Below are 26,071 nucleotides of genomic sequence, written 5' to 3'. Positions count from 1 at the left end.
GTGGATTCAACCTGGAGGTTATTGACCTGAATGTGGAAAATGAAAGCTTTATAGTTCAAGATTGGGGAATACCCACTTTTTTGTTTTTGGGCAGTAAACAGGTTGGAGTAAAACCCCTAAAATTGTTCCACAAGAGGCATCAGTGCTATGATACCTTGGCCTAGAAGGCCTTATAGAGCCAAATGAAGATCTATCAGTATGTGAGGCGACACAGTAAGGGTTGAAAGTGGAAAGCAAGGAGGGGGCATGGACATAAACTGAAGTTTGTTGGGGTTTAACCGGATGAAGGCTTGTCCAAGGATTTGTTTTCTAAATAGTGCAGTGCTGTGTCTCATTAAATAATGTGCATACAAAATGTATATTAAACTCTTAATGATTAAAAAAATATTTTAAAAATTAAAAAATATAAATGCCAAAAAACTAGGAAAAAAAAACAAAAACAGTTCATCTGCGTCAATGCTTCCAAAACAATCACCGCTGTGTGTTCTCGTCCTCAAAAGTACCAATATCCAGTGCACACCTCCACCAGCTAAAGTGCCTGCTCACCTCAAAGATGAATGTAAAAGCATAGACAAATCACTCCTCGTGTCCACCACAATGGATAAACTTTTACTCTCCAATGGTAATGCTACGTGTCTCCAGACTGCTCCTCTGTGTGGGTAATCAGCGTTTGTATTGCCGTCAGACAAACCTTCCATCACTTTCTCATAAGTGCTCAATCACGCTATTACTTCCGTAGGTTTTAGACATGAAACAACACACACAAGTAGTGAGCCATAGTGTACTCTGCATGTTTATTAAAAGCCCCCAAAACAAATCCACATACAAGATAAAAACTTTAAAACAGCATGTTTCAAATCATCACTTCATTCACCGCAAATCTACACTCACGAAACCCGTGTCGGCATCTCATTGGCCTTCAACAGTAGATGAGTGGGCCGATTCCCTAGACACTCTTATATACTTTGTTGTTGCCACCCAGCTACTGATGAAGGCTAATGAAATGCCGACACGCGTTGAGGGGAGGAGCCAAATCTGTAAAGCATCGTGAGTGTAGATTTGTGGTGAATGGCGTGATGATTGAGACATGCTGTTTTAAAGTTTTTATCTTTTAAGTGGATTTGTTTTGGAGGCTTTTGAAAAAAAATGCAAACAAAGTACACTATGGCACTTGTGTTTGTTGTTTCATGTCTATAACCTATGGAATAGCGTGATTGAGCACTTATGAGAAAGTGAAGGAAGGTTTGTCTGACGGCAATACAAATGCTGATTACCCACACAGAGGAGCAATCTGGAGACTGTAGCATTACCATTGGAGAGTGAAAGTTGATCCATTGTGGTGGACACGGGGAGTGATTTGTCTATGCTTTTACATTCATCTTTGAGGTGAGCAGGCACTTTAGCTGGTGGAGGTGTGCACTGGATATTGGTACTTTTGAGGATGAACACACACAGCGGTTATTGTTTTGGAAACATTGACACAGGCGAACAATATTTTTCCAATTTATTGACATTTTCATTTTTTAATTAAATTTTTTTTTTTCCATCATGAAATGTTTAATATAAAGTTTGTATGCACATTATTTAATGAGACACAGGGCTGCACTATTTAGAAAACAATATTGGATTTGGTGTGGTGTATCACTGTAAGTGTTCAGCGGCTGTACAGTCACATATATTGGTAATTTTACACATTTACCCTGTTATAGGAGGAAGTCATTTATTTTGGCACTGATTGTGTTTTTCACAATTTGTCTGAGGATTTGGCAGCCTTGGAATGCCAAATTTTGTGGGCTAAGCTTGTGGATTTGGACGTTGAAGGAGTGGAGAAACAAAGGCAATTTTTATCGACATTCAGTTTTAACAGAAAAACATATAGGCAACACAAAGGCTCAGGGAAAAAGAAAGGCCTCAATGATCAACAAAACCTGTACAGCTGCTAGCAGGTGAGAGGCAATGACCGGGTCATATAGCCAGAACTGACCAAATTCAACGTAGGCAGCAAGCAGGAACAGATCGGAGGTCCATATCACTCCCTGCAACAAATGCAGTAGCATGGACATGCTTCCTTGACTCTATATGCCCTGAAGGAGTGTTGAACACACAACACTACAATTAGAAGATGGTGCCAATGCTCGATCCCAGAACATTAACCCCTTCCAAGGCACAGCTGGTTGGGAAAGAGCAAATATGACATCCAGCGACCTGCAAAATTGAGGAAGCAGCTGGTGCTTGGCCTTAAGAGGGGCCAGACATAGGTCAGTGGGATTGGAAAACACAATGGTGCCAATAAAAGCAAACAGTGCCCCATCACTGGTTTTGGTGGAAGGAATAGTTCCCTATTGTTGGTATCGGTGGAGGAAATGGCGTCCCCTATTGTTGGTATCGGTGGAGGGAATGGTGTCCAAGGTATTCAAGGTAGGAATGGTGGCTCGTCATTGGTGTCTATATGAGAGGAACGGTGCCCCATCATTAGTGTCTATAAGAGAGGAACGGTGCCCCATCATTGGTGTCTATACGAGAGGAACGGTGCCCCGTCATTGGTGTCTATACGAGAGGAACGGTGCCCCGTCATTGGTGTCTATACGAGAGGAACGGTGCCCAGTCATTGGTGTCTATACGAGAGGAACGGTGCCCCGTCATTGGTGTCTGCTCCGTCATTGGTGTCTATACGAGAGAAACGGTGCCCCGTCATTGGTGTCTATACGAGAGAAACGGTGCCCCGTCATTGGTGTCTATACGAGAGAAACGGTGCCCCGTCATTGGTGTCTATACGAGAGAAACGGTGCCCCGTCATTGGTGTCTATACGAGAGAAACGGTGCCCCGTCATTGGTGTCTATACGAGAGAAACGGTGCCCCGTCATTGGTGTCTATACGAGAGAAACGGTGCCCCGTCATTGGTGTCTATACGAGAGAAACGGTGCCCCGTCATTGGTGTCTATACGAGAGAAACGGTGCCCCGTCATTGGTGTCTATACGAGAGAAACGGTGCCCCGTCATTGGTGTCTATACGAGAGAAACGGTGCCCCGTCATTGGTGTCTATACGAGAGAAACGGTGCCCCGTCATTGGTGTCTATACGAGAGAAACGGTGCCCCGTCATTGGTGTCTATACGAGAGAAACGGTGCCCCGTCATTGGTGTCTATACGAGAGAAACGGTGCCCCGTCATTGGTGTCTATACGAGAGAAACGATGCCCCGTCATTGGTGTCTATACGAGAGGAACGGTGCCCCGTCATTGGTGTCTATACAAGAGGAACGGTGCCCCGGCATTGGTGCCCATGGGAGGAACGGTGGCCCGTCATTGGTGCCCGTGGGAGGAACGGTGGCCCGTCATTGGTGCCCGTGGGAGGAACGGTGGCCCGTCATTGGTGCCCGTGGGAGGAACGGTGGCCCGTCATTGGTGCCCGTGGGAGGAACGGTGGCCCGTCATTGGTGCCCGTGGGAGGAACGGTGGCCCATCATTGGTGCATGTGGGAAGAACGGTGCCCCGTCATTGTTGCCTGTGGGAGGAACAGTGCTCCGTCACTGGTGCCTGTGGGAGGAACGGTGCACCAAGGGCCAGATAAAGGCAAGCAAAGGGACAGCCACGTTGGGCCCGTTGGCCCCATTTTGAATACCACAGGCTCAGACTTTACAACAGCAGGGCTGAAAAGATAGGTACATCCTCCTAGAACACCAGCAAAAAAATCAGAACAACAAAGACAGGCTGGTAGTAGGAGGTGATTATCCTGAGCTAACCTACAATTTTTTTATTTGCCCAAATTCTGTCATTCTGTAAGCAAACATATAATCCAAAAGATTAAAGACTCTACGTGTCCCTTAATGGATGAGAAATAAATAATTTGTATGGAATTTATTTCCTCAAAAGCTGAAAATAAATATAATGACCGAAAGGATCCGCCAACAACGTTATATGAAGAGAGTGGAGTAGGAACTTAAATTGATCTACCAGCTTCTAGCTGTAATTTTGTTAGTGCAGATTAAAAGGGAAAAAGCATGCATTTAACTAGCAAGCACTGCCACAGCGTTTTTTTTTTTTTTTTAAAGTCAGCAGCTACAAATACTGCAGCTGCTGACTTTTAAAATAGTGACACTTACCTGTCCAGCGCGCCCGCGATGTCGGCACCCGAAGCCGATCTCTAGATCGACACTCGAGTGCTGCCGCCGCCATCTTGGGTATGGGAATCAGGAAATGGAGCCTTTCGGCTTCATTTCCCGGTTCCCTACTGCGCATGCGCGAGCCGCGCTGCGCAATGAGGACGGTCCCCGCTGCCTCTGGGATCTGTGTGTTTCCCAGCAGGCAGCGGGGCACTTGCGGAAGGGGGCGGGCACTTGCGGAAAGGGGCGTAATGTACGCCCCTTTCCGCAGAGAGCTAGCCCGGAAGTGGGTGCAGTTACCTGGATTATCCAGGTAACTGCACCCCCTCCCCCCTGAAAGGTGCCAATTGTGGCGCCGGAGGGGGGGAGGAATCCGATGAGCGGAAGGTCCATTTTAGGGTGGACCTCCGCTTTAAAAGCAAAACATACTGCATATACTTACCATACCAATGACCTGTGCCTTGAAAAGCCACTGCTTCACTGTTCACCGTCCAGAAGTATCCACAAACATCTGTGGGTGCACAACCTGATCCTCCAACGCTCACTGAGGATTCACCCGCTGGCTCGTACATCACTATGGGATGAGCCAGTGAAAGGAACCAGAGTGAGCAGCAAGGAAAACAGGTATTCAACCCATTTGATGGTAAGCAGTGAATAGGAAACTTTTCAAGAAATGGGCAGCTAGAAAATGAAGTCTATGCAGTCTTTTTGCAGGTATGTTTCACATACAAGTGAACCTCATCTGACAGAGTCAACATTAAATTCCAACTTAGTAAAGCTAGCTATATATGAGATGACATCACCCAATATAGACAAGTTAGAGGACAATCTCTTATGTATGGATATGGGAAGATTGGCACCAAGTTTGATTGGATAGGTTAAAACAACTTGTGTATTGTTCATTGTTTTTATCTACATAAATTGATACCAGAGACTTCTGTTAGAGTCTATTTCTCCATGCTCCATTCTCTTGCTTCATTTATGTACACTAACTAACTTTATGAAATACCATTCTCAAGTTGATTCATAGTTTTAAATATTTACATTTCAAACCTTCCTACTTGCTTCACCCCTCTTTTATAATTTCAACAAAGAATTCAAAATTACCTATCATTAATGAAAACTGAGCATCAAGCTATGTCTGCTATGATAATCTCAGCCATGCTAACACACTATGTTTCTTTTAAATTAAATATGTGAGCTGAAAGACTGCCAGATGAACATAGGTTATCAGAGCTGAATTAGCTCAAGTGAACATTCTAACAACTTTGCTTCAATTAATCATGTATGCTTTGCCATTATCCACTATTATCTCCACCCCTGACATATAAGCAGTCTTGGACAATATAAAAATTTGCAGACGTAGGTCCTACAATAGCATACAGCTGCAGCTTGATATGTAGTTTATATTTACTATAGTCAAGAATTTACCCTTTTACCTGGCACAGAGCAACATAAAACAATTATATTCATTACCAGCATATAAAAAAAAGAAAAAAAAAAAGAGACCCGAGTGCAAAAATCATCATAAAGGTCATTATTACCCTGTGCTTTAAAGCATAACTATATCGCCTATTTACAGAGATATATATATATATATATATATATATATATATATATATATATAAAAAACACACATATAGATTGTTTTTAAATGGGCCCCCAGGCGCATGGCATATTAGCACATTATGGTAGACTTACCTGTCAAACTAAGAGCTGCAGTATCAATGCTCTAGCTGATCACAGGCACTTCCATATTCTCATTTTATATACTGGGTTCGCTCGCTTGAATGGTCTTGTCCATGATGATGTCACTCCCATGCATGCACTTGGGAGTCACTTCATCAAGGAACAAAGTGGTACCATAAATGTACTGAGCTGTGCACGAGTAGCTCACTGTACATTAACACTGACAGGCAGATAAAACCATTTATGACATATGCAACCACTAGGGTTTCAAAATCCCACCTGTCAGCAGTTTAAAAAAAAATCTGACTTAATTTTGCTTTATTAGCAAATATACAAAATATTTTACACATTTTACTGAAGAGACTAAGTACAGAGATGACCAAAGCTGACCAATAAATTTTGTTATGTTACAGACTTTTTCCAAAATGGATTAAATACATTATTTTTCTCAAAATGCTACAAACAATACCTCATAATGACAACGTGAAAGAAGTTTGTTTGAAATCTTTGCAAATTTATAAAAAATAAGAAAAATCACATGAACATAAGTATTTACAGCCTTTATTCAATACTTTGTTAAAACACCTTTGGCATCAATTACAGCCTCAAGTATTTTTGAGTATGATGCTATAAGCTTGGCACCCCTGTTTTTGGGCAGTTTCTCCCTCATTCTTCTTTGCAGGACCTCTCAAGTGCCATCAGGTTGGATGGTGAGTGCCAGAGCATAGTAAATTTCAGATCTCTCCAGAGATGTTCAAATCAGGTTCAAGTCTGGGCCACTCAAGGACATTCGCAAAGTTGTCCCGTAGCCACTCCTTTGTATTCTTGGCTGTGTTCTTAGGATCATTGTTCTGTTAGAAGGTGAACCTTCATCCCAACCTGAGGTCCAGATTGCTCTGGAGCAAGTTTTAATCAAGGATGTCTCTGTACTTTGCTGCATTCATCTTTCCTTTGATCCTGACTAGTCTCCCAGTTCCTGCCGCTGAAAAACATCCCCACAGCATGATTTTGCCACCACCACACTTCACTGTAGGGATGGTATTGGCCAGGTAATTAGCAGTGCCTGGTTTCCTCCAGACAGGACGATTGCCATTCAGGCCAAAGCGTTCAATATTTGTTTCATCAATCGAGAGTCCTTCATGTGCATTTTGGCAAGCTCCATGTGGGCTGTCATGTGCCTTTTACTGAGGAGTGGCTTCCGTCTGGCCACTCTACCATACAGGCCTGATTAGTGGAGTGCTGCAGAGATGGTTCTTCTGGAAGGTTCTCCTCTCCTCACAGAGAAAAGCTGGAGCTCTGTAAGAGTGACCATTGGGTTCTTGGTCACCTTTCTGACTAAGGCCCTTCTCCCCAATCACTCTGTTTGGTCGTTTGCTCTAGGAAGGGTCCCGGTGGTTCTAAACTTCTTCCATTTACAGATGGAGGAGGCCACTGTGCTCATTTGGATCTTCAATGCTGCAGAAAATTTTCTGTACCCTTCCCCAGATCTGTGCCTCAATATAATCCTGTCTCGGGGTCCGAAGACAATTCCTTGGACTTCATGGCTTGGTTTGTGCTCTAACATGCACTGTTAACTGTGGGACCTTATATAGACCGGTGTGTGTGCCTTTCCAACTCATCACCAACCAACTGAATTTACCACAGGTGGACTCCAATCAAACCGTAGAAACATTTCAAGGATGATCAGTGGAAACAGGATGCACCCGAGCTCAATTCTGAATGTCATGGCAAAGGCTGTGAACACTTGTACATGGGATTTTTTCTTTTTCTATTTTAAAAAATTAGCAAAAGTTTTCAAACTCCTTTCACACTGTCATTATGGGGTATTGTTTGTAGAACTTTGAGGAAAATAACGAATTTAATCCATTTTGGAATAAGGCTGTAACATAACAAAATGTGGAAAAAGTGAAGCGCTGGGAATACTTTCCGGATGCACTGTATGCAACATCATATTGACAAATCATGCATACTTGTAGAACACAAATGTACATACAGTATATGGATAAGGGCATCTGTGGAACAAAAAACATTCATGGATTCCTTGCAAGTCATTTTCCAAGCTTTGGAAAAGACTCTTTAAAGGCTTAGCAAGCTAACCACATGCAACAGCACTTACACCAGCATTGTACGAAGTTTCAAGAAGTCATTGTGTTCTGGATTCTCCACTTCTACAACACCCCATGGGTACAACCGTCCACGGATCTTCTTCCCTTTGACCTCAATAAGCTGATTTGAGCCAATGACTGCAAAAGGGATACTGGCCTAAAGAAATACAGACATTTCCAGATCACTGTATGATCTATTCAACACACATTAATAATAATAAAAAAAAAAAAAAAACACTGGTCAGAGTTTGTATGTGTGCAACATCAAGTGCCATGATTTAAAGGGAAATCGAGGTCTCAGTAAAGCTTACCATACAAGTTAGAACATACTACTCTGTTCAATCTCTGCAAAGTCTCTCCTTTAGATTTCCTATACAAGCTATTCAATTAAATGGTATCCAATCAAGCAGGCCCTTGCACTACATAGCTGTTGGTAGATCTAGCAAAGATTGTACAAACAAGTTGTAACGTTAGGCGAGGTTTATAGTCACCATATTTAATGCAGAAAATGTTACAGCTGGCTTGAATGCATTTGCTCTGGCCAAAGGCTGAACATCACATAAGTGGCCTAAAAGCATAAACTATCTAATGCTAATCTGCAGTTGCTCTCAGCCAAGTCTTCCCATCCCCTCCACTTTATAAGTAATTCCACTGATAAGAAATTAACAAGAAGAAAGGGGGGACTGAGGGTACTGTGGTCTTCAGGCTTTTTCAGCATTGTTAACAAATTTTCAAAACTGCAACTAGGCTACAGCTGGTCACACATTATGAGGCAGATGGAAAACATTGTATTCTAAAAGCAGCACCTGTCTTTGACAGGGTACACTGGTCAGTGCCTGCAGCTGGTTGGCTACAGCCACTTATCTATTGAAGATTTTCCAAAATATCCCATTGATCAAGGTTGATTAAGCAAATGACTTCTGTCAAACTAGGTAGCCCACATACTGAACGCAATATGATCAGTGTGTGGCCAATTTAAATACACCAACTCATAACCACAAGCCTTTATTTCTGCTGTTTATAAATATTGAGTGTTTACTTGTACGCTCTAAAAACCCAAGTGCATAAGTAGTACAACTGCACGATTAATCATTAAAGAACCCCCCCCCCCCCCCCTGCGATCTTAACTAATTATTTTCCTTATTCTATGCAGAGTTCTCTGGTCACAGCGGTCTTAAAAAAAAAAAAAAAAAAAAAGACTGCCAAGTTTATAACAATATACATTGCTTAGACAGAGATAAGGAGAAACATTGTAACACCTAGTCCTTTTAGATCAAAGGAATTAACTTTGGTCTGTAAATGAGGGAAGTTTACCCACTTAAAGAATAAATCTTCTTCTGACACTTGTTGTTTACAAGTTAAAATCAGTATTTTTTGCTAGAAGATTATGTAGAACTCCCAAACATTATATATGTGTATATATATATATATATATATATATATATATATATATATATATTAGCAGAGACCCTAGAGAATACAATGGTAACTGTTGCAATATTTTATGTCACACTGTATTTGCACAGCGGTCTTTCAAACACAATTTCTTTGGAAAAAACACACTTTAATTTATAAAAAAATAAACAGTAAAGTTAGCCCAATTTTTTTTGTATAATGTGAAAGATGACGTTACGCCATGAGAATCGTGATCTTTATTCTAAGCAAAAAAATAAAAAAAAATGTGATTCTCATTTTGGCCAGAATTGTACATGTCTAATATGTACGAAGGAAATCTATGCAAATTTAGCAATTCAAAACTGAATCTGACAGAAAACCCTTTGAGTGTCCATAGTTAAAAGAGAAGTATGGGCTTAAAAAAAACAAAAAAAAAAAAAAAAACACACAAACCAAAGCCTTGTACACACGGTATGATTGTTGGCAGGGGATTGTCTGTTGACAGACAGTTGTCCTAAAATCTTACCGTTAGTACACTCCTTTTGACAATTGTTGTCCAATTTTGGGCCAATAAATGTTGGATGACAGGCTAGTAAATTTTCGGCGGACAACGACTTCACATCAGATTTTTGTATGGTCAGAACACAAATCTGTCACACAAAAGTCAAAAGTACAAACACGCATGCTCGGAATCAATACTCACCAAACACAAAATTAGCAGAAGGGGCCCAAAGGGTGGCACTCAAGAGCTGAAATTCCTTGAGTACGTCACTACGTTCGTGTTTGTGACACAACATTTGTGTACCGTTAGTATGCAAGAAAAGATCCTGGCACACACCCTTTTGACAAAAATCTGACGCTCGATTGGCCAACAATCGTACCATGTGTACGAGGCTTCACTCACCTAGGTGGATGCAGCAGCGGCTCAGTGAGAGGCTGAGCCAGCTACCAGTCCAGGGATCTGGATGCAACCCGACATTAAAGTCAAGATCTCTCCAGAGCCTGGACTGGCTGAGCGACGGGTAAAAGCTACGGGTAAAAGGAGTGAAGAACAAAGTACACAGTGATCCCCAGGAGAAGTGGTGCCAAAAGAGCTTTGGCCCAACTTAACTACTTGCTGACCAGCCACCGTCGTTATACGTCGGCAGGTTGGCTCCCCTGCGTGAATCGCTGTAGCTGTACTGCGGCCGCTTTATGGGCTAATGGGGGCACACACGAGCCAATGGACGTGGCCAGTAGCCACGATGTTCCCTGGTGACCCCTGATCGCTCCTCCAGAATGGGGATCTGTCAATGTAGACAGACAGATCCCCATTCAGTCAGGGAAGTAGAGAGATCTGCTGTTCCTACACATATATATATACATATTGGCCTAAATTGATGAAGAAATTTTTTTTTTTTTGGGATATTCATTATAGCAAAAAGTAAAAAATATATATTTTTCAAAATTGACGCTTTTTTTTGTTTATAGTGCAACAAAAATAAAAACCGCATAGGGGATGAAAAAAATTAAATAAATGGTATGGTCAGGAAGTGGGTAAATCCTTCAGGGGCTGAAGTGATTAAAAAGTATAACAGGTCAGCAAAATAGGGGTAGAGCAGAGTATTCATTTTAGGAACCCTGTCTTGAAGAGATGGTATTCTTTTTACTGACAGAATGCATCATCCCTAAGACCAAAGTTTCTGAATTCTGATTTATGAAAGCCTAAAAAGAGATATGGTGCTGTCCAAAGAAAACACATTGTGTGCCTTATTTTTAAAATGAAACACTATTGATGGGTTTGACCAACAGAACCATTTCTCTTTCCTTCCCATATTTGATTAAGTTAGATTGTGACTTTTCTAGAATTACTTACTTTCAGAACTCGAGTCTGCTCTTTAAACTCCTCATCTTCATCTGAGTCAGCATCAGGTAGTTGGTAGATTCGAATTCCATGTTCAGCAATCTCATCTAAGACCTATGAGCAAAATTATTGACATATAAGTTGCATTTAGGGATCTAAACACAGAAAATTTTTGAGGGCAATACCACAGTCAATATACCAATATAGCCTGCAGTAGCAATCGCAGCTTCTTAGCCATATCAGTTCCTAATCTCTAGAAGGCATGGCGGCACTGGCACAAAGCTTTGAAATCTCACAAAAGAAAAATTCTCAGAGGAAGAAAATTTGCTTTGGGAACCGTTACTCTACCGGACTCCCAGCTGCAAGGAAAGGATGGGATGGGGGGGGGGGGGGGGTTGTGTTAGTAGTCCAACCACTATTATATCCTCACAAGAGACACTGGAAGATAAAAAGCTAGAGTTTGAAGTTGAACTTACAGATTCATATTTTGCCAAAACATCAAAAGAACTTGGGCGTAAACTCTGTACTTGGCTTAGTAACAGCATGGCTTCTGAAATCATGCTTTTTCCTCTCTGGGGACACTTGCCTTATACAAGTCCTCAATTGCCTTGTGATGTTACTGTATACAATTATCAAGCACACTTTCTAGAGCTGCCTTTTTATCCAAGGAAATTTATAAAATTATGTTGAAGACAAAAAACTTCTTCAGAAATGAACCCAAGTAAATAATACAACTCTACCTACGGACGTATGACACCAGAGGACACTCAGGAAAATCTGTTTTAAAAATGGTAGAAATGGACTTCATCCTTCCCAATGATATTCACCACCTTCTCAGATACTATTCTCAGATACTACAAAAGATGGCATACCCTAGATGTGCTTAAAGTGTACCCTAAACCTTTTTTATGTTTGGCAAAATTTGGCCAGTTCAGAAGTACCAGCCACATTTTGGTCAGTGTGTGGCTGTCCCTGCTCAACATAAGTCAATCATTTGTCTTCCGTCGAAAGAGAATATTGGAAAACTTTTCTAGATCAGCCGTTCTAGCCGCTGTTCGGTGTATTCTGACAGCAGCTGGTGGAATTCCTTCATCCACCATCCATGGCCAGCTTTCTACTTACGATGTATAATTGTACAAGGCAAAGAAAAATCTGAGATTATCAGGTTAGTGATGAGCAAATCAGTTTGAAAATCAAGTGAACAGAATTCTTTTTTGATTCACCAAAATATGTGCATGCAGGGAATAAATCAATTAATAAATCGCAATTACATGAATGGCAGAACTGTGAGATTCTCAACAGGTTGGATAGATTGTATTCAAATATACCCAACAATAAGCAAACCTAAGAATCCATTTTTTTCTACTTGGCTGCAAAAAAGTTTCTGTTCCTTAGTTTTTAAACCTCAATCCATAAGTACTAAAATTGAGAGAATCGTCAGTCAGGTGTACAATTGAGATAAACAATTATTTTTTACAACACCTGCATTTGAAACTTTTATTTGTGTCAAAAGAAAAATTCATACTTGTTCCTATAATATATTTAGGTTAGAAAGGTCTTTCATGTGACAGTTCTCTGTCCTAGTGATTGGGAATTCTCACATAGGAGGCCACATGAACTCCCCCCTCCCCTAAACAAGAGGAAACCGCTTAGTTGTCACCAGTACGTGTTTACAAACTTGGAAACTTCCCCTCACCTTCTGTTTCTGTGACAATGTTTTTAAAAATTTTCTATAACTTAGTTTCTTTAGCAATGGCTAGGACTAACAAATTAAGAAGGTGACTGGCCACAGCAGGGACAATGACAGCAATAAAAAAAAAAAAAAAAGTGACAGAGCTTCTAACTCTTCCGCATTCTATCAAAAATAAAATAAGTTCTGCCTTTACACTTTAAAATGAATCATTAAAGAATGACCAGAAGGTTCAAGCAGCCTTCTAAATCCCTAGCTGGATAATGCCAGCTGCCTACAGGGTGTAACAGTTTCGGGCTGCTATAGAAATCCAGGCTCTGCTGCATGCTGTGTGCTTCTGGCATTCTTAACATGATCAGGAGTTGACCTCGTGGCCAGAGCTCGGTGGCTGTTAGACATAATGCTGGCCTGCTCACTGTGCCGTTTATCTCCTGCTGGTTAGGAGGCATAAGATAAAGTTACTCACATGCTGTTGTAGTTACTGTTACTTTACCCAACAAACACAGCTCTCTGCTGAGCTGGATATTTGTAGATCGGGCTGGTTAGCGGCCTGTAGAGATCAGTTGAGGTCACCAATTACAGAAGTTACAAGAAGCTCTTATCACAACAAAATTTCTGAAACACAGGTTCCCTTTCCAATAAATCCTTTTCTTTTCAGCAGTATATTTAATTTACCCACAATAGTTTCCCTGTTTAGCAATTAACCTGGCTATACATAAAGAAAATAAACCATTTATTAGCAATAGGCCCTGCTGAAGATGCTCTTTTCATATCATGCATGCATTTATTGTCCTGTACAGGGGGGGCACAGGGCAGTGGGAGTCATAGGCTCCTTCTGCTGTCAGTCAAACTCCTGTGAGGAGGGAATAGTGGCATGGTTTATTGGTGTTGTGTGTGTCTATGAACACATGCAGCCCAGATTGGGAGTGCCTCCTCAACACGCAGCTTGCTAAGGGGGCTCCCAGAGGAAAGAGGAGCAGAAAGTGCAAGCAGGGGGCTACAGAAGAGGAGGTAAGGAGCCGCTGTGCAATACTATTGCACGTCGCAGGTAAGTATAACATCTTTTTTATTTTAAATAAAAAATATATACAGTATATCCTTTACAATTACTTAAAACAAGCAGAAAAGCATACAAATATTTAACTTTTTTTAAGCTGCTAGATACCTCTTAATGAAACAATGACATGCCGTTCCTTCTTGCAGCACTTACTAATATCTCTCATACAATGTGACTAAAACACTAATGCTTTGGGAGAAGAGTCTGGTCACGTAATTTGTCAAAATCATGTTACAGGTTCTCTTCCAATCATAGAGTTCCATCTACTGAGTTAACCAGAGAAAACTGCATAGGATATTACATGATCTACCCTGTACCTGCATTTTATGAATGGGCCATAAAATACAGGCCAAGGAACTACCGTATTTATCGGCGTATAACACGCACTTTTTTCCCCCTTAAAAGCAGGGGAAAATCGTGGGTGCGTGTTATACGCCGATCCCCCGAAATTCTGAGCCTCTGGGCGGCTTTCAGCCACCTTCGGCTCTTCAAGGCGACTTTCGGCCGCCTTCGGCCATTATCGGCGGCTTTTGGCCATCTTCGCCCATTCTCGGCAACTTTCGGCGGCCTTCGGCCGTTCTCGGAAGCTTTCGGCCACCTTCAGCCGTTCTCGGCAGTTTTCGGCCGCATTCGGCTCTTCTCGGCGGCCGAAAGCTGCCGAGAATGGCCGGAGGCGGCCGAAAGCTGGCGAGAAGAGCCGAAGCGGCGGCATTTAAAAAAAATAAACAAACAAATAGCAAAATAAATAGACAAGGCTGCAATGGGGGACAAGACTGCATAAGGCTGCAATGGGGGACAAGACTGCAATGGTGGACAAGGCTGCATAAGGCTTCAATGGTGGACAAGGCTGCATAAGGCTTCAATGGTGGACAAGGCTGCAATGGTGGACAAGGCTGCAATGGTGGACAAGGCTGCAATGGTGGACAAGGCTGCAATGGTGGACAAGGCTGCAATGGTGGACAAGGCTGCAGATGACACTGATAAGCATATAAATGTAAGTTTTTCTTTTCCCCTTAAACTTCCCTCCTAAAAGTTTTTTTCCTTAAAATTCCCTCCTAAACTTGGGGTGCGTGTTAAACGCCGATAAATACGGTAATACTTTAGAGTTTAACAGAAAAGACAGGGATGTCTGCTCTCCATTATTAAGGGGATAGTAAACCGACAGGTCAGGGATAAAGTTGTGGAGAAGTTTAAAGCAGGGTTAGGTTATAAACAAAATGGCCCAAGATTTGAACATCTCATGGAGCACTGTTCAATCCATCATCTGAAAATGGAAAGAGTATGGCACAACTGCAAACCTACCAAGACATGACCATCCAGCTAAACTGACAGGAAAGGAGAGGATTAATCAGAGAAGCAGCCAAAAGGCCCATGGTAACTCTGGAGGAGCTGCTGAGATCCACAGCTTAGGTGGAAGAATCTGTTCACTGGACAACTATTAGTCGTGCCTTTATGGAAGAGTGGCAAGAATAAAGCAATAGTTGAAAGAAAACCATAAGAAACCCCATTTGCAGTTTGCAAGAGGCCATGTGGGGCACACAAACATTATTATTATTAGACATATTTTCAGTTGTTTAACACTTTTTTGTTCAGTATATAATTCCACATGTGTTAATTCATAGTTTTGATGCCTTTAGTGTGAATCTACAATTTTCATAGTCATGAAAACAAAGAAAACTCTTTGAATGAGAAGGTGTGTCCAAACTTTTGGTCTGTACTGTGTATATATATATATATATATATATATATATACACACATATACATACACACATATACACACACACACACACACACACACGGACGATGGTAGAAATCAGGGGGCCCTGATGGGAGAGCCTACCTGATCGGGGCCCCTTCAACCCCATCCCGGGCCCGCCTTGACCCCACCCATGTCCCTGCTTTAAAATAAAATGCAGCTTTTCCAAGTTCATGCAGTAGAAGGGGGAGCAGTTACAAATACAAGTTACTTTCAGGAGCGCAGCATTCAGGAGGGCGTCATTTTCAGAGCGCAGCATTCAAGAGAGCGTTACTTTTCAGTGTGCATATCTCACAGGCCAGTTTACACCCCATCCTCCCCCTACAGAACTCGCACCCCAAATTTCTGCCCCCCCCCCCCAGTAAAGATCTCTTCTCTCCTCCTTGCCCAGTGCAGAGGGCCTCTCTCCTCCCTTTCCAGTACAGACCTCCCCTCCATTTCTACCACACAGTGCTGCTCTGCCCCACAGAAAAGAATGGACTAGAGTTCACATGAAGTCATGCTGCCGCCACTGGCTTCTTGTGATCCTGTGGGCTCAAGGTTAGAGATGCGGGCCCCAACCCACCCTCTCTCTTATATGCAGGAAGAGCAGGGAGGGTTGATTGCGCCGTCGGGATCGATGTCACTTATAAAACACAGAAGATGGGCTTCTGTGTTAAAAATGACTGTAGTGAGCGGCGATGCAGGGAGCCAGGGCCAAAAGTTGCTGCTGAAAAAAAAGCTGTTACTAGTGCATTAAAAAAACACTTGAAACTGTCGGCTGGCCGGGCCCCCCTGTCAAAGAGAAGGAGCCGAGCTCACTACAAGAGGACCGGTTGCATCCCCCTATCAGCGGCCATGCACACAAATACTAGAGCTGCACGATTCTGGCTAAAATGAGAATTACAAAATTTGTTTTGCTTAGAATAAAGATCATGAATCTTGCGGCGTAACATCTTTCACATTCTACAAAAAAATTGAGCTAACATTACTGTTTAGTTTTTTTTTTTTTTTCAATTGAAGTGTATTTTTTCCCCAAACAATGTGTTTGAAAGACCGCTGCATAAATACAGTGCGACATAAAATATTGCAATGTCTGTCATTTTATTCTCTAGGGCCTCTGCTAAAATCTTATATATATATATATATATATATATATAATGTTTAGAAGTTCTAAGTCATTTTCTAGGGGGAAAAAAAATATTTTAATTTGTAAGCAACAAGTGTAAGAAAAAGGCTTAGACTAAGTGGTTAAAATGAACCCATTTACAGACCGAAGTTCATCCCTTTGATCTAAAACAGGGGTCTCCAAAATTTCTAAACAAAGGGCCAGTTTACTGTTCCTAAAACTTTAGGAGGGCCGGACGATGGGAGTAGAAAATGTCCTGACGTTAGTGGGGGTAAACAATTCCCCATGATTGGTATTAGGGGGAGTAATAAAGCCCCATCATTGGTAACAGTGGGAGGGATCGTGCTCCATCATTGGTATCAAGGGGAGGAATAGTGCCCCATCATTGTATCAGTGGTAGTAATAGTGCCCCATTGTTGGTATCAATGGGAGGAATAATGTGCCATCATTGGTATCAATGGGAGGAATAATGGGCCATTATTAGTATCAGTGGTAGGAATAGTGCCCCATCATTGGTATCCATGGGATTAATAGTACCCCATCTGTGGTATCAATGGGAGGAATAGTGTCCCATCATTAGTATCAATACAAGTAATAGTGCCCCATTATTGGTATCAATGGGAGGTATAGTCCAACATTATTATTATCATTGGGAGGAATAGTGCCCAATCGGTGTCAGTGGGAGGAATAGTGCTCCATCATCAGTATCAATGGGAGGAATAGTGGCCCCCATCATTGGTATCAATGGGAGGAATAGTGCCCCCATCATTGGTTGCTGACAGTGGGGAGAATAGTGCTTCATGGGCCAGATAAAAACAAGCACCGGGCCAGAGACAACTAATCTAAAAGAACCAAATGATGCATTGTTTATAGTTATCTCTCAGCACTGAGCAATGTCGATATATTTTTGGCTTTTTTTTTGACAGCTGCAAGCAGAGAACACCTCTGCACTTGTTACATATAATCGTGGAAATGCCAGATTAAGATCGTAAGGGGGCTTGAATCTTTTCTTTTTTTTAACGATTAATCGTGCAGCTCTAATGCACGCGCGCGCGCGCGCGCGCGCACGCACGCACACACGCACACACACGGTTGGGAAAAATGGCCACACACTGATCTTATGAATTCTGTAACAGGCTTAGTGTTTCACAGATTTACTAAATATGCACTGGGCTTACAATATGTGGTCATTTTAAATAGAAACAATACTTTGAATAAAATAAAAAAAAATGGCAAAGCAAGGCGTTACTGATGTTATTCTCAGAAAACTTGTCATTAAGTTCATAACATTTTATATTGCGAAGATGCCAACCACCACACATGAATATTTGGAGGGGTTATCATGAAATAAAGTCAGTGCAACATTTCAAGGTTGAACACTGTGTACAGTTTGTCATCATAAAATATGAACATTGAATAAAATTCTAGTAACACATGGGATCATGATGTTCTATAACCTAAACTCCCCTATTTTTAACATGAACTTCAAAGTTACAATCTAGACCCGGACAGCCTTACTCTCCTGCCATCAAAGGAGGTTTGAAACTTTTTGATGATAAATAGGCAGGCGGGGGATGCCTGTTGGTTAATTAGCTATGCAGGATTACAATGCTTAGCTTAACTGTGTAAATCAGCTGAGATGCCACATAAATACCTTATATTTAACTGCTCGGTTCCCAGCTACTACCACGGTAAGATTAATGGAAAAGCCAGATTGCTAAGCGAATCCCTGTGTAATCTGGTTCTGGATATAAAGACCAAATACTACTTAAAAAAAACGTAATATTTTCTGTAAGACCGAGTCAGATGACCAGCATGCAAAAACAACCAACATGTAACATCTACTGGGATTTCCCAGCCACAGTAAGGCCGGGTTCACACCGCTGCGATGCGGGAACGCCGCGAATCCGCGGCGTTTTCCCGCATCGCATTACTCCCGCCGGCAGTTCACACTGCCCTATGCGAACGGCTGGGAGTGTCAATGATATGTTAATGACACCCCCAGATCCGTCCGCATATCGCAGTGCGATCTGCCGACTCGCACAGGAATCGGATCGCATGGTGTGAACCCCCATGCGATCCGATTCTGTTGCGGACCAAAAAAAGGGTCCCGTGCGAGTTTGCTGCGGGAGCGATGCGAATTCAGCCATACTATCTGTATGGCTGAACTCGCATCGCTACGGAGATCGGATGTGATTTGCGGTGCGAATCACATCCGGATCTCCCCCCGCAGCAGTGTGAACCCAGCCTAAAAGTATTCAAAACAATGGCAGGAGAGGTAGTTTTAGGGTAAAATTACACATATTTACAGCGGAGTACATACTGGAAAGAAGCAAAATATTTGCCTGTTGAACCACAAAAGAAATTGTGCTGAATTTGTATAGGATAAGAGATGCTTCCTGCACTGTCAAAGCACCGCTCCATTAAAAAGAAATCCTCCTCTAAATTCTGTTTCCATTTGTGTGTGTCAAACACCTGGGTCTCCTGCAGCTCTTAGGCCCCTTTCACACGGACGGCTGTTCTGCCGCAGTTTAGCATGTTTATTTTTTTTTCTGTGAAATTCAAGACTCCATGCACAGCGATCAGCTGCATTTGTACAGTGCAATTACCTGCGTTTATGTGGTTTCTGTGCAGTTGCGTTCAGCTGCAGTTATCTAATATAGTCGTTCCCATAGCAACCCTTTTTATTTATTTATTTTTTTGGTCCTTTGAATCCCTTCTCACGCTGCTATCCACAGTTGACACAAAAGACTACAATTACCTGCGGTTATGTGCATATAGCTGCACTACATCGCACCTGGACGCATTCAATTCTATTTTTTCTATTTGCACCGAACCGCATGTAACGAAATCGCAGCTAAACGTTGTGTGTGAATGGGGCCATAGGAAAGAATTGTGTGCTTTTAGTTGCGGTAGAAAACTAGAAAATCCGCAGCTAAAAGCACTATTCTATCCGTACGTGTGAAAGCGGCCTTACCGATTCCTTCTTCAGACCTCCATCTCCACTGCTCTATCCTGTAATGTGTGGAGGTCAGAGGGAGAAACCAGTGAGAGCTGCGAACAACCCAGAAGATTGACACTGCCGAAGCGTTAATTTCCATGCAGATTTCAAAGGAGAATTTCTATTGAATAAAGTGCCATTCTAGAGATACAGGTAGTGGAAAAGGTATGTATTCTCACTCTTATTTTGTAGATACACTTGCACACAGTTGAAGACAGATCAATGTACTATATTGTACCATAGTTTGTGGACCCAACTCTAAAACAGACAAAATAATAAACACTGATTTGGGGTTATTTTCACCAAAGAGATGGAGCAGAATACATTTTGCATAAATTAATGAAAAAAGATGATTTGCAAGAATTTTTTTTTTAAACAGAAATGAGGGAAAACTATATATTTTTTTCACAATTTTCAGCCTTTTTTAAGTGTAATGAGCAAACAATAAAAAAAAAAAACCCCAGTGGTGATTAAATACCACCAAAAGAAAGCTCTATTTGTGTGTAAAAAAAAAATATAAATGTTTTATTTGGGTACAGTGTTGCACGAGCACGCAATTGTCATTCAAAATGTGACAGCCCTAAAAAGCTGAAAATTGGCCTGGGCAGGAAGGGGTGAAAGCATCTGGTACTGAAGTGGTTAATTCCTAATGGCACCCACACACATTCACTACTGAGCTCTGTATAAAATTAGCTTTTTACAAAAGATGATACTGCAGCCTAAATCTCCAACTTATGGATTAAAAGTGCAATTTCTATTTACCTGGTTAAATCAGAGTATAAGTTTGTAAAAAATGCCTGCATAGCCACAGAGCAATATGAAATGAAGTCCATACATGTTATAGTAATGACCAAGGAGCTCTAAATTTTGATTCCAAAAGAACACAAAGGAAGAATTGCCTTTGTTCTGTGCAAGGACTGTGCTTGCCAAAACACAAAATCACACGCTGCCCTGTGTCTGGCACACACAATATTGTGATAAAGATTTTATGGTTTCCCTTCAAACCTAGAAAGAAAGGGGTAGGGGAAGCTGGGTCTAAGGGACTTCCTGTACCAAAAAGCTCCCAAAATGAAAAACACCCAGGTAGTGATCCTCATCAGCGCATTAGTTTCACTCAAAACAAAGAAGATATCCAGCTTTTATAGACGTGTGGTATTCATTTGGTGTGTGTCAACATGGATCTCAATAAATCAGCCCCAAAACACAGCTGTTAAACAACTTTGTTTTTTTTTGTTTTTTAAATGATCACATCTAATAAAATATCTTATGATTACTTGATCCTTTTTCAGCACAGTGTGGTACTCACTCTTCTCTTCAGCCTCTCTCTCTCCTTCAAGGTCAGGGTGTCTGCTTTAGCAATAACAGGCACTATGTTCACTTTTCCATGAAGAGCTTTCATGAATTCCACATCCAACGGTTTCAATCTGGGTTAAAAAAAAATAATAAAAAGGACTAGTATGAGTAATAGGACTCATGAATCATGCAGAAAAAATTAACTGAATGTAGTTAGTAAAGGGGAAAGCCCCATATCATGTCCTTATAAACAAGTCAACACCCAATATTCCTATTTTCATGGGTTCCATTTAAAATAATACTGAAACTTATTCAGTATTCACACCACCTATGGCTGACCTAAGACAAGAGCATACAATACCATGAACATGAACCTATGATGCTATATGAAGCACAAACTAAAACAATTTCAATAAGTGGAAGCACTTCTGACTCTGCACTTCAGCGAATGCACAAAGCAAAGGTACACAAGAAAATACTTTGAACAACGCTGCATAGACACCAGGTGACCTTGTTTAACACTTTAGCACTTTCTCCTCATAACATGCATTCTCTACCACTCCTTCTGACAGCTCTGTCCTCTCTACTAAAATTATCTCAACTCCACCCCACTTCTCCCCCCCACAGCATATATATATCACCCTCACTCCTGTCCTCTCCTTATTACTGCACCCACCAACTCCTGCTAATTCTAAACCCACACACACTAAAAGTCTCCAAGACCCTGGGGCATGTCCCTTCATATAAATCACACTCCCATATTGCCTCCCTCACCCTCCTGCTTCTCCTGACCTCTGGAGATATATCCCCAAACCCTGGACCTCCATCATTAAACTGTACCCATCACCCTGCACCCTCTGGCAGCAGCCGCAATCAACACAATTTAATTCCGATTTCTATTCTTCCCAAGTCCAGACTCCCTTTCTCTTGTGCCCTTTGGAACTCCCGCTCTGTCTGCAACAAACTCACCTCTCTACATGACATCTTTATCACCAACTCATTTAACCTACTCGCCGTCACCGAAACCTGGCTCCACGAATCAGACACTGCATCTTCTGCGGCCCTATCCCATGGTGGGCTTCTTTGGACTCACTCCCCCAGATCCAATGGACATAAGGGAGGAGGTGTTGGAATCCTTCTAGCCCCACATAGCACCTTCCAGGTACTTCAGCCACCTCCCTCTCTGTCACTCTCCTCTTTCGAAGCACACTGCATTCGTCTCTTCACGCCAATTTCTTTAAGAATAGCCGTGATCTACAGGCCCCCTGGACCAGTATCAACTTTTCTTGATGACTTCTCTGCCTGGCTACCCTACTTTCTTTCTTCTGAAATCCCCACAATCATTCTCGGGGACTTCAACATCCCTATTAATACTAACACCTCTGCTCCTTCCAAACTTCTCAGCCTAACCTCCTCCTTTGACCTGAAACAGTGGATACATGATCCTACTCACTCCGAAGGCAATATCCTTGACCTCGTTTTCTCTCACCTTTGCACTCCATGCAACCTCTCTAACTATCCATTCCATCTCTCTGATCACCACCTTATTAGTTTCACTCTCTCCCTCTCCTTCACCTCCTCTCCCTCCAACCGCATTAAAGTTACCCGCAGAAACCTACGTCATCTCAAGCCTTCCCTTCTCTACTCTGCTCTTGACAACCTCCACGACAAAATCTCACCCCTATCCTGCACCAACCTAGCCACTTCTGTCTACAACACTTCACTTCTGGCCTCTCTGGACTCTCTGGCCCCCCTCACCACACACAGAATCAAGCCCCGACCCCTTCAACCTTGGCAAACAGATGTCACTAGAAGTTTGAAAAAACGTAGTCGTGCTCATGAGCGCCTGTGGCGCAAGACCAAGTCTCAGAGAGATTTCAACCAATATAAATCTGCCCTCCAAAACTACAATTCTAGCCTCCTCTCTGCCAAGCAGAACTATTTTATCACTCTCATCAGCAACCTATCACCCCGCCCCCGTCAACTCTTCTCTACTTTCAACTCTCTACTTCGTCCTCCACCACCTCCACCCACCAACTCACTCACTGCCCAGGAGATTGCTAATCACTTCAAACAGAAGATTGATACAATTCGCGCAGAGATCTCTACTGTTCTAATACCCTCCACGCTTTACACATCATGCCCACAGTCACAATCATTACTTCCCTCTTTCAACCCCACCACTATAGACGAAGTTGCTAAACTACTTGGTAATGTCCACCTTACCACCTGCCCTCTGGATCCTGTTCCCTCGCAAATGCTACGTTCACCCTCTGACTCTATGCTACACTCTCTAACTCACATCTTCAATCTCTCACTCTCTTCTGGCATCTTTCCCAACTCTCTAAAACATGCACTTGTCAAACCCATACTTAAAAAACCCTCACTGGACCCATCCAATCCTAACAACCTACGCCCCATCTCCTTGCTCCCCTTTTTATCCAAACTACTCGAACGTCTGGTCTACAACCGACTGAGTGACCACCTCGCTGATAATGGCCTTCTTGATCCCCTTCAGTCTGGATTTCGTCCCCAACACTCCACAGAAACTGCTCTCCTAAAACTAACAAACGATCTACTAACGGCCAAAACCAATCGACATTATTCTGTACTCCTCCTCCTGGATCTCTCTGCTGCCTTTGATACAGTTGACCACCCCCTCCTTCTCAAAAAACTCCACACCTTTGGTCTCTGTGACCGTACTCTACAATGGTTCTCTTCCTACTTATCCAACCGCACCTTTTGCGTTTCTTACAACTCTACTTCCTCCTCTCCTCTTCCTTTCTCTGTTGGGGTCCCCCAAGGTTCTGTCCTTGGACCACTCCTATTTTCAATCTATACCTCCTCCCTGGGTCAACTGATAGCCTCCCATGGCTTCCAATACCACCTCTATGCTGACGACACCCAAATCTATCTCTCTACCCCTCAGCTCACTCCCTCTGTCTCCTCACGTATCACTAATTTACTATCAGAAATATCAGTCTGGATGTCACACCACTTCCTCAAAATCAATCTATCCAAAACCGAACTTATAATTTTTCCTCCCCCATATGCCCCTTCCCCTGATCTCACTGTCAAAATTGATGGCACAACCATAAGCCCATCCCCTCATGCCAAGATTCTAGGTGTAGTCTTGGACTCTGAACTCTCCTTCAAGCAACACATCCAATCACTGTCCAAATCTTGCCGCCTCAACCTCCGCAACATCTCCAAAATACGCCCCTTTCTAACCAATGAGACAACAAAGCTCTTAATTCACTCGCTGGTCATCTCTCGCCTTGACTACTGCAACTCCCTCCTCATTGGCTTACCTCTACATAGTCTAGCACCTCTTCAATCCATTATGAATGCCGCTGCCAGACTCATCCACCTTACCAATCGCTCGGTGTCTGCTACCCCTCTCTGTCAATCGCTCCACTGGCTTCTACTCAGCCAAAGAATTAAATTCAAAATACTAACAATTACATACAAAGCCATCCACAACTCTGCCCCCAGCTACATCACTGGCTTAGTCTCTAAATACCAACCTACTCGTCCTCTTCGTTCCTCTCAAGACCTCCTGCTCTCTAGCTCCCTCATCACCTCCTCCCATACTCGCCTCCAGGACTTTTCCAAAGCCTCCCCAATCCTATGGAATGCCCTACCCCAATCTGTCCGCTTATCTCCTACTTTATTAGCTTTTAGACGATCCCTGAAAACACTTCTATTCAGAGAAGCCTACCCCTCCCACACCTAACTGTATTTTCATTTTCTCCATCAGCTCATTCCCCCACAGTTAAAACCTTTTGTTTCAACTTGACCCTCCCTTCTAGATTGTAAGCTCTAACGAGCAGGGCCCTCTGATCCCTCCTGTATCGATTTGTATTGTAAGTGTACTGTCTGCCCTCATATTGTAAAGCGCTGCGCAAACTGTTGGCGCTATATAAATCCTGAATAATAATAATAATAATAATAATAACTAAACCCAAAACACAAGAAACTAGAAACATTTTCACCCGTTGATCTTGCCAGTTCATTTCCATCCTCTGAGATGAACTGGACGGAAAACCAATATTATCTTCCTTCTTTAAAATATTAATCTCTCTACCTCCAAAGTAATGGAGATGAACAAAGGCATATACTGTAAGTCCAGCCTGGCAACCCAGGAAAAGGAACTGAGTTATTCACAGGATTACCAGGTAAAATACTGTATATAGGGAGGGAAGCTGAAGAAACCAAAACTAATGCAAGCACCTCATTAACCACTTGACCTCCAGAAGTTTTACCCTCTTCATGACCAGGCCATTTCTTGCAATACGACATTGTGTTACTTTAAGCCCACGTTCACGTCAGCGTGATTTGACATGCGATTTGACAGGTCAAATCGAAGCCTATTGCCAGCAATAGAAGTGTCCCTATTGGTACAACGCTGGCTTTGCAATATTAGTACCTGCACTAATTATGATGACTTTAGGGGCAATTTCAAAAGACATCTGTGCATGAACTCGCACAGATGTCTTTTTTTGTACTCACCGTAAAATCCTTTTCTCTGTAATTCACCGACCGACACAGCTCCTCTCTTAGCCATTGGGTTGTTATGCCCACGACTAGGAGAATACTAGGCATTACTTGTCATGTAACACTCAGAACTTTTCAGTTCCACCCAGGGGGCAGTCCCTTGGGCAACAACCCTCCAGCATGCCATGCAGTCATCAGTACGTCAACAAGCAGTATAACGTAAAGAGAAAAAGGAGGGGTGGGTGCTGTGTCGGTCGATGAATTACAGAGAAAAGGATTTTACAGCGAGTACAAAAAATCCTATTTTCTCTTATATTCTGACTGACACAGCTCCTCTTAGCCATTGGGACATCCCCAAGCAGTGCCAAAACGAGGGGTGGGAAAACAGCATAGAAAACTTCATCCACCATGGCAAGTGGGAACTAGTGAAACTTTACCCCAAAAAAAAAACAGTGCGTGGAGAAATCCACCACAAAACCAGGGTACCCTCAACAGGAGTGACTACCCACAACCGCACCAAAACTGTGGAATGTAA

The 26,071-nt window shown here is 42.4% G+C and overlaps 1 protein-coding gene across 2 annotated transcripts in view; it reads right to left on the bottom strand.

The window, feature by feature from the left end:
- The window catches only part of LOC143940382 (septin-2), a gene marked incomplete in the record, with an annotated part of 169,806 nt that overhangs the window by 66,598 nt on the left and 77,137 nt on the right, over positions 1-26,071 (bottom strand). For both annotated transcript variants that reach the window (XM_077461657.1, XM_077461656.1), the window contains 3 exon segments: positions 7,907-8,052; positions 11,146-11,247; positions 21,053-21,170. In XM_077461657.1, the coding sequence (XP_077317783.1) occupies positions 7,907-8,052; positions 11,146-11,247; positions 21,053-21,170 (366 nt within the window).

Source organism: Lithobates pipiens, unplaced genomic scaffold (genome assembly GCF_037356315.1).
Source record: "Lithobates pipiens isolate NorthernLeopardFrog02 unplaced genomic scaffold, aLitPip1_a1.2 Scaffold_3, whole genome shotgun sequence".
NCBI lineage: Eukaryota > Metazoa > Chordata > Amphibia > Anura > Ranidae > Lithobates > Lithobates pipiens.
Note: the sequence above shows the minus strand (reverse complement) of the source record. Positions and strands in the feature narration are given on the sequence as shown.